We start from the raw sequence: 10,613 nt of genomic DNA, 5'->3' as shown, positions 1-10,613 counted from the left end.
ATATAGGTTCCTCAATGTAAGGGAATTTCATGTTAGTAACGCCAACTATTGATTGGTTTTGAAGTTACCGTATTTGCGAAGTTTCTGTTAACGATTTTATCCTTGTATTTTCAGTTTCATAATAGACTTTGAAAGATAAATTTTGTATTTTCTTTAGTCACGTTATAATCACCTAGCCATGCAGTAAGTGGATTAACTACCTTTGTTTATATGGAATATTGTTATATCAGTTTTGTGAAATGTGTTAATCTTTAAAATTTTTGTCTTTAAAAGTGTATTTAAAATTGTTTAAGTGCATATTTATTTAAGTCTTTACGAATTTTTATTAATCATAAGTGTAGTTAAATTTCACAAGGTATGTTCTTTCGTTTTCAGCTAGGGTAATCCTCGACCCTTGGGGAAACAGTGCACGACCTTAAGCAATCCTGAACCAAGAGATGCACTTTTTATAAATACTCCAACTATAATCACAGGTTCCCGCTGTTACATCGAAGCATACGTTATATAGGTGACTCTGAATCCGAAATCCAAACTGGTTTGTTATTTAGCGTATGATAAATGTCAGAGACCCATGAACAGTGACTTGTGTTATGTTCTGTGTTGTAAGGTTTATTTTTCTCAAGCAATTGTTGAGGTATTTATTCGTAACAAGACCTTTGGTGATTTATTATTTTTTTAATGGATATTAAAAGGGTGTCAGACATAAGTTAATTGATATTCTTATTGTTCGTCATTTGTATATTTTTTTTTTTTAATTCGGTATTATATCTTTCAATTTCATAATCCATAGTGGTGTTAATAAATTATAAATTTTAATTAAACTTTTATTTCAAAATTTCTGAATTTGTTTTACCATACCTAATCACAAATAAGCAGTGCTATCTTTACCACGGAAAAATGTCTAAGGAATTCCCTGACATTAAGTGGTGTGCTCACCAGGGCTAATTTAAATATTTCCTTGTTAATAGTGGCCTGCGTTACTTTGTGATTGGCTTGGTGATAGTCATTTATTTTCTATTACAACACATAAAAGTGCAATTAATTGGAGTGGGTGAAATTTATTTAGAGTATGTGGGCATTTTAAGAATACGGCTGGAAGGTCGCAAGTGGGAGACTTCCGATAGTTAATGGAATGTAAACCGAATTCTTGAAACAGTGTCCGGTAACATAGTTGTTACGTAAGAGTCCAGTTGACTCTAGAGATATACTGGTTTGACAATTTTAAAGTTATTGTTTTGTACTTCATATTTATTTTTATTAACTTTATTGTTGAATCTTGATGCTTGGTGAATGGTTACTGTTATTTAATGAAAGTGTGTGATTGTCCTTTATTCATAATAATTATTTCTAGTACAACTCAGTTCCCGCTTATTGTCATTGTGTAACAGGTATCTTTAATGTTTCTTAAATTAAGTTGTTTGTAGGCATTGGTTAAAAACTGGATAATTTAAAATGGAATTTTATAAATTCTGGAAGGATGAAGGTTTGTCCATGGGACTCTCGGATGAAGCTCTTTTGAACTTTATAGAGAAGAAAATCAAAGATAGTGATGAGCGTGATAGAAGGCATGCTGAAGGAGAAGGGCTTTGATGATTAAATACGAAGAAAATGAAAAGCAGAGGGAAGAAAATGAAAAGCAGAGGGCACATGAACTTTAATTGCAAAAGATCAGAGGAGCAACATCTAACCCTAGCCATGTAACAGTTGCTGTGGATACTACTAGACCTCTTCCATTTTGTGATACTGATGATATCACCGCATACCTAGTAAGGTTTGAAAAGGTAGCAGTTTCTCTCAACTGGGAGCGGAACTCTTGGTCAGTTCAGTTGGCTTCACTTTTAAGAAGTAAGGCATTAGATATCTACACGTCGCTCTCAGATGATGTTACAAGTGATTATGCATCATTGAAGGAAGCTCCTTTGAAAGGATTCAAGAAGACTAGTGACTGGTACAGGACAGCATTTAAAACTGCAAAAATGGATTCCAAGAGCACATATGAACAATATTTGAATATATTATTTCGAAATTTTGACTTGTGGATAAATAGTCTTAGGATAACGAAAGACTACGAAGATTTGAGAAACATTATAGTCTGTGATCAGTTCATGTCTACTTTACCTAAGGAAATGCGTCTTTTTCTTAAGGAGCGTAAACCTAGAACCCCAGAGGATTATTCATCATTGGCAGACACACATGCTTCAGCACACACATGTTATCCTAAAGATGAGCAGAAATCCTTTAGACACAATGCAAATGTATCTAGTTCCATTGACAAGATCAGTATGAGTGAGAAACCAGAGAAAACTAATTTGTCACGTCCTGGTAAGATTGCATGTTACGGTTGTGGTCAGAGTGGACATATTTCGAGAAACTGTCCTAACAAGGTACACAAAAAGAAATCTGAATCTTCTCTTGAGATAGGACAAGTTCTGGATAACACTGGAGTATGTGGACCTATGGTATGTGGAACAGTGAATGGTGTTACAGTATCTACAATACTTAGAGATACAGGTTGTACAGGAGTAGTGGTATCAGAGGATTTGATTCCTGATCCTGGAACAAATTGTTCATATTCTACTCTTATTGATTATTTGGGCAGGAAGGACAGATTCCCTATTGTCAAGATTTATTTGAAATGTAATCTCTTTACAGGTTGGGTTAATGCTGTTCGGGCTCCAATAAAGTACTGTACTGTCTTATTAGGCAATATTCCAGGTGTTCAGGACCATAATCTGTTTCCTCTGAAAAATACGGATTCTTTCATAGAAGTAAATGCAGTAACAAGAGCACAGGTAAAAAGGAGAAATATTGTACACCCTCTTTCTTTACCAGAACCCTTTGATATATCCATTGATCATGAATTTTTTCTTAGAGAACAGCAGAATTGCGAAGCTTTGAAATATGCAAGAGAAATGAGTCAGTCTGGAGATGTCAAACTTTGCAAGAATGGTTTGCAGTACGAGTTCATCATGAGAAATGGACTTCTCTACAGGAAAATACAGAAATGTAAAAAGCCTCAGTTACTGGGAAAGGAACAGTTGGTTGTACCAGTTAAATGCATAAAATTAGTTTTGCGCCTTACACATGATATTCCGGTAAGTGGACATTTTTCTCATAGGAAAACCTTTAATAAGATTAATGAAATTTTCTGGTAGCAGGGTATGACGTTTGACATATATAAATATTGCAAATCTTGTGATGTATGCCAAAAATCTTCTCTTATTGGAAAAGTAAAGAAGGCTCAGATGGTTAAATTACCAGTGATCTCTATGCCATTTTATAGAGTTGCCATTGACTTAGTGGGCCCGATTTCTCCTCCTAGTGAAGCAGGGCATAGATATATTCTGACTATGGTAGATTATGCTTCAAGCTTCCCGGAAGCAGTCGCTTTGAAGAACATAACATCTGAAGACATTGCAGAAGCCTTAATATCTATTTTTTCCAGAGTGGGAGTGCCGAAAGAAATTCTTTCTGACAGAGGACCACAATTTCGATCAGAACTCATGTTGCAAGTACACAAGTTATTAGGAGTCAAACCTCTTTTCAGTACCCCCTATCATCCTGCTGCCAATGGAAGAATAGAAAGGCAACACCAGATTTTAAAGAGTATATTGAAGAAAATATGTTAGTTAAAACATAATCAATGGCATCGTTTCCTTCCAGCAGCACTGTTCGCCATGAGGGAAATCCCAAGTGATACAACAGGTTTCTCACCATTTGAGATTTTATATGGCCGTCAAGTGAGAGGTCCCTTGACAATATTGAAGGAACTATGGACAAATTCGGATATGTCTGCAGGGGAAACTGATCTTTATTCTTTTGTTTTGGAACTACGTGAAAAGTTGTCCAATGTTTCTGATTTGGCTGTTCAAAACATGAATATATCTTCCAGTACATATAAGTCTTATTTTGATTTGAAGAGTAGTAAGCGCCGATTTAAAGCTGATGATGAAGTGCTTTTGCTTATTCCAGAAAAACAAGGTAAATTGCAGTTCTCATGGAGAGGTCCATACAAGATAATTGATAAGCATGGTCCAGTTGACTACTGGGTAAACGTAGAAGGTAAGAAGAGACTGTATCATATCAATCTTATGAAGAAATATTACCGTAGAGAGAATGTTAATATGTTACATGTAGCAGATGAAGATATGACTGGAATGATAAACACTGTTCATGTTAACAAAGTTGCTGTTATTAATGCTGATGAGGATGATTATCTGAAAATTGAAACTATGGATACCAGAGTACATGCAACATAAACCCTAATCTTTCAGATGTACAGAAAGATGATCTACGTAACTTATGTCAGAAGTACAAACATGTATTTTCAGATAAACCAGGTAAAACTTCTTTACAGGAGCATAATATTAAGATTAAGACTACTGAACCCTTTGTTCGTAAATATTATCCAATTCCAGCTCATTTAATCAAGGATTTCGATGACGAAGTCCAAAGTTTGCTTGATCTTGGAATAATAGAGCAATCATCTTCTAATTATTCATCTCCTGCATTGCTTGTCAAAAAGAAAGAAGGTAACTACAGATTGGTTGTTGATTTTAGAACTTTAAATGCAATTACAGATTTTGATTGTGAGCCCATGCCAAGCTTTGAGCAAGATCTTCATAAGTTTGCAGATTTTATGTACATTACAGAACTTGATATCTGCAAAGCATATCATCAGATTCCTCTAACACTAGAAAGTCGCAAGTATACAGCCTTTTCAACAAATCTTGGACTAATGCAATATGTAAGATTACCTTTTGGCCTTAGCACAGCTTGTGCGACGTATATTAGATTAATGAGGCAAGTATTGAAAGGTCTTTCTTTCGTAATTTGCTATTCTGATAATATCTTTGTATCCAAAGACTGGAAAATTCATATGGCAGATTTGGAAACAGTCATATTGCGACTGCAAGAAGCGGGATTAACTGCTAAACCAGGAAACTGTTTCCTCGGTTATGAAGAGATACAATATTTAGGATATGTAATCAACAAAAGGGGTATTTTTCCTCAACAGGATAAAATTACAGCTATTTGGGATATGCCTGCTCCCACTACCGAGAAACAGTTACGAAGCTTTATTGGATCTGTAAATTTTTATGGTAGATTTATTCCAAATTTGTCAGATAAACTAATTCATCTTACGAAGGTTTTGAAGAAGGGTAGTTCAGAAAAATTTAATTTTTATGAAGATGCATGATGCAAATTTAATGAACTGAAATCTTGTTTAACTTCTCCGATTCTTCAGTCTCTAGCGTAGTCCTTCCAGTCAAACACTGACTCCAGCCTTTCCCTTCCAGCCGAATAATGTCTGTAGCCAGGCCCTTCCAGCCCTACACTGTCTGTCGCCTGGCCCTTCCAGCCAAACACTGTGTCTAGCCTTGCCCTTCCAGCCAATCTATATCCATAGTATGACCATTCCAGCCCAACACTCTTTCTTGCCTGGCCCTTCCAGCTAACACTGTCTCTAGCCTGGCTCTTCCTGTCAAATGTTGTCTCTAGCCTGTAACTTCCAGCTAAACTATGTCTCTAGCCAAGCCCTTCCAGCCAAACACTGCCTTTATCATGGTCCTTCCAGCCAAACACACTTTTTAGACTGGTCCTTCCAGCCAAACACTGTGTCTAGCCTTCTCCTTCTTTCAGGACACTGGCTCAAACCGGACCCTTCCGATCAGACACGGCTCTAGCCTGGCCCTTTTTTTTTTCCTCTCCCCTCACACTGATAAACTTTTCAAGCCAGTATGTTCATGAATTAATATGTTTGAGTTTTTTGGCCGTTCTTTTTAGTAACGTTGATCGAAAGTTAATTGCATTCACCTTACCCCTCTGTTATAACCTAACACTATCATCAACACCTGCCTAGCTATTTGTCATGGTACTCTTATCACCTCTGTAATCTTAACTATGCCTGCCATTCTTCCTTTTTCATCATTTTCTAATCTTTCAAAGAACTTTATTTCCAAATTCCACCTGAAAATTCTCATCTCTGTTCTTTCAAACTTTGCTTCCTCTATTCGTCTTAAAACCCACATCTTAATACTGTGCTATAAAATTTGTCTTTAAGCTTGATTGGCATTTTTGTATCACATACAAATGTTTAAAATAATATCCATAAATAGTTGAAATATGAAAAGTTTGATTATTCCTATTTAACAGAAATTTGCTTGTGGTTTTGAATATATGCGAAATCATAATGAAATACTATCAATTATTACTTCTTAGAGTTATTTTCATACTTTGATATTCACTAGCTTTAGGCAGTACCTCGGAATGGCTGGGTAACCAGGATTAATCCTGAAATGGTCTTATAAATTAGAGTTTTTAAATTTTCGACCTAGGCAGTACCTCGGGATAATTGGATACTCAGGATTAGGTAGAATATATTATCATATTAAATTAATTATACCAATAAAAAATAAATTTTGGACTTAAGGCTAAGAATTTTCTTGCTGGTTGTGACCTTTTTTTTCCTTTTTGCTCTCCATCAAAGTAGGTCCAACTACTAGAGCTATCGATCATTGAAACTTGTATACATCGACAGATTCTTTCCGTGAAAGAATAAATCTTTTTCGGGAAGCATCGGATAATGACGTAGCATATGTATAATTACATGCACGAACACCAACTCGTAAAACAGACGCGTGCATACATGTGTATATATATATATATATATATATATATATATATATATATATATATATATATATATATATATATATATATATATATATATATATATATATATATATATATATATATATATATATATATATAAATATTTCTATGCATTTACATATATAAACATATATTCATATACACACACACACACACATATATATATATATATATATATATATATATATATATATATATATATATATATATATATATATATATATATATATATATATGTATATATATATATAAATATTTCTATGCATTTACATATATAAACATATATATTCATATGTATATATATATATATATATATATATATATATATATATATATATATATATATATATATATATATATATATATATATATATATATATATATATAAATATATATATATATACATATATATATGTATATATATATATATATATATATATATATATATATATATATATATATATATATATATATATATATATATATATATATATATATGATAAATTTTGCACATTTTTACGTGTTTTTCATATTCAAATAAGCCATATATATTTTTGATATATTAATGTCTGGATTCTCTTAACAACCTCGGGATCACAGACCCAGGCGAAATCTCACAAAGACAAGAGCTTGGCTCCGGCCGGGAATCGAACCCTGGTCGGCAAGCTTATATAGACAGTGACTTAACCCACTTGGCCACGAACAAAGATCTTTGTTCGTGGCCAAGTGGGTTAAGTCACTGTCTATATAAGCTTGCCGACCAGGGTTCGATTCCCGGCCGGAGCCAAGCTCTTGTCTTTGTGAGATTTCGCCTGGGTCTGTGATCCCGAGGTTGTTAAGAGAATCCAGACATTAATATATCAAAAATATATATGGCTTATTTGAATATATATATATATATATATATATATATATATATATATATATATATATATATATATATATATATATATATATATATATATATATATATATATATATATATATATGTTTATTGATGAAGTGGTAAGAGAGGTGAATGCTCGAGTGCTTGGACGAGGATTAAAACTGGTAGACGAGAATGACCATGAATGGGAGGTAAATCAGTTATTGTTTGCGGATGATACTGTACTAGTTGCAGACACATGAGAAGCTTGGCCGATTAGTGACAGAATTTGGAAGAGTGTGTGAGAGAAGGAAGTTGAGAGTTAATGTGGGTAAGAGTAAGGTTATGAGATGTACGAGAAGGGAAGGTGGTGGAAGGTTGAATGTCATGTTGAATGGAGAGTTACTTGAGGAAGTGGATCAGTTTAAGTACTTGGGGTCTGTTGTTGCAGCAAATGGAGTGGAAGCAGATGTACGTCAGAGAGTGAATGAAGGTTGCAAAGTGTTGGAGGCAGTTAAGGGAGTAGTAAAAAATAGAGGGTTGGGCATGAATGTAAAAAGAGTTCTATATGAGAAAGTGATTGTACCAACTGTGATGTATGGATCGGAGTTGTGGGGAATGAAAGTGACGGAGAGACAGAAATTGAATGTGTTTGAGATGAAGTGTCTAAGGAGTATGGCTGGTGTATCTCGAGTAGATAGGGTTAGGAATGAAGTGGTGAGAGTGAGAACGGGTGTAAGAAATGAGTTAGCAGCTAGAGTGGATATGAATGTGTTGAGGTGGTTTGGCCATGTTGAGAGAATGGAAAATGGCTGTCTGCTAAAGAAGGTGATGAATGCAAGAGTTGATGGGAGAAGTACAAGAGGAAGGCCAAGGTTTGGGTGGATGGATGGATGGAAAAAAGCTCTGGGTGATAGGAGGATAGATGTGAGAGAGGCAAGAGAGAGTGCTAGAAATAGGAATGAATGGCGAGCGATTGTGACGCAGTTCCGGTAGGCCCTGCTGCTGCCTCCGATGCCTTAGCTGACCATGGAGGTAGCAGCAGTAGGGGATTCAGCATTATGAAGCTTCATCTGTGGTGGATAATGTGGGAGGCTGGGCTGTGGCATCCTAGCAGAACCAGCTGAACTCGGTTGAGTCCCTTGTTAGGCTGGAGGGACGTAGAGAGTAGAGGTCCCCTTTTTTATTTTGTTTCATTTGTTAATGTCGGCTACCGCCCAAAATTGGGGGAAGTGCCTTGTTATATGTATATATATATATATATATATATATATATATATATATATATATATATATATATATATATATATATATATATATATATGTAATAAATGAAATAGTTAATTATTACCTGTTTAAAACGCATGACGTAATATGTCATTGCGGATGCTAGCGTGAGATTTGCCGTAGTCAGATAAAATCATAAACAGGATGTATTTTGCATCCCTTGGCAATGTAACATTTTTCTGAAGCATCAACACAAATGCATACCGTGTGAAAGATTGTGTCGTCACCGGATGCAGGTGTCTTCCGAGAGACGAATGTAAAGTTTACTTATTGTGTTTAAATGCTGAGACAACTAAACATACGATATCTGTGATATCGATAATTTAGGCAGTTCATATTTATACTTCACCTGAATTGGTCATCCGACCAAACCAGCTACACTCCTGTGATGGAGACGTTTAACACTGTTGTTTATAGAGAATAAACCATTTTAAAGTTACAATGATGAACTTTATTTCAAGACTCATCATCTCAAACAACACATACTCAATGTGTGTTAATAACAGTAGCACACTAATAAATGGTGGCAACGCTAAACTCTAAGAATCAGAGAAAGATCTTCAAGAAATTAATAATAATACTCTAAGAATTAGAGGAAGATCTTTAAGAAATCAAAAATAAAGCTGTAAAAACCAGAGAAAGATCTTCAAGAAATCAACGTTAATGAATCTACAATTTTGACTAAGTAACATAGTCCATCGAAGTCTACAAAATTTGATGAATGTTATACATACAAACTGATGAACTAGATCTTCAATCAACATCCTAGGAAACCCAAGGACTGACGTTCAACGCTTACAAAACATATCCAGGAAGCACTACATTCAACGGAAACTCGGACGAAACATTGCTAACAAACATCAAGAGAGAGAGAGGATGTGACGACATCACACAGAACCATATAAAAGCTAAGTACAATTTTTCAAATTCATTTCAGTTTGGGCAGTGAAGTGTAGTTATCACGAGTCGTTAGTCGATTATTACTGGGGTTATTGGTTTGCTAATCTTTTATTTTCCTCTCATTAAAGGAAGCTGTGTTCAACTCCGAATTCTCATCTAGAATATTTTCTCTCTTTGTGCTAATTCCTTCTTCTTTCAGAAATTCTCGGGAAATGTCTTGGGATTTGTAGCATTGTTTTGGGGAATTTTATTATAATCTTTGTCATTCAGAGCTTATGCGTTTACGCAGTGGACGTCTGTATTCATATAGATATTTTGATAGAATTGCAAGGGGTCGAAGAGATAGGAAAAGAAATACAGCAGTCATGACGCCCCCTGTGAGCCCCACCCCTGGACCTAGTGGCGTGGGACAGATTAATCCTCTCCCGATTGTGACGCTTGTAAATGCCAGGTCTGCAATCCTTCCTTTTCAGGGTCGGGTTAATGGGTTCTTGCCTCAAAATGTGGAGTCATGGATTTCATCCGTCGATGCCCATTTAATTGCCAAACAAATCGTAGACCCTTTTGTACAATTACAAGAAGCTAAAAGTTTTATAGATTTTTCTAAGGAGATGCGAGTGCGTATTTAAGAGGTGTTTCATTTCAAGAAGCAGTTACCTGGGATGATTTGTTAGGTTACGCGCGATCTATGGGGGTGAGGAAGCCTTGGATGTAGTATTAACGTTACGAAATACACTTAATCAAACCACTATGAATCGGCTTAATGTTGTTGAGAGAGCAGCTCTCATAGCTGATAGGCTTAATGAATATCAGAATATTTTAGGTAATTCCACTTGGGTTACTAGAGGTAACATCTCCGTGAAAGATTTTTCACGATTAATGTATT

General features: G+C 35.0%; 1 protein-coding gene across 1 annotated transcript; it reads left to right on the top strand.

Annotated features, from left to right (window-relative positions):
- The first annotated feature begins 1,477 nt into the window (after positions 1 to 1,477).
- On the top strand, positions 1,478 to 3,629 carry LOC137622495 (uncharacterized). Its single transcript, XM_068353100.1, has 3 exons — positions 1,478 to 1,483; positions 1,668 to 3,037; positions 3,284 to 3,629. Exons 1-3 carry the CDS (start codon positions 1,478 to 1,480, stop codon positions 3,627 to 3,629), a joined length of 1,722 nt encoding a protein of 573 aa, XP_068209201.1.
- Positions 3,630 to 10,613: the final 6,984 nt, after the last annotated feature.

This window comes from Palaemon carinicauda, chromosome 29 (assembly GCF_036898095.1).
Source record: "Palaemon carinicauda isolate YSFRI2023 chromosome 29, ASM3689809v2, whole genome shotgun sequence".
In the NCBI taxonomy this organism is placed as follows: Eukaryota; Metazoa; Arthropoda; class Malacostraca; order Decapoda; family Palaemonidae; genus Palaemon; species Palaemon carinicauda.
This window is presented reverse-complemented; position numbering and strand designations above follow the sequence as displayed.

Coding starts and splice junctions, on each gene's coding strand:
- LOC137622495 (XM_068353100.1), top strand. Junction 3,038..3,283: donor CAGTTACTGGGAAAGGAACA/GTTGGTTGTACC, acceptor GCCATTTTATAG/AGTTGCCATTGACTTAGTGG.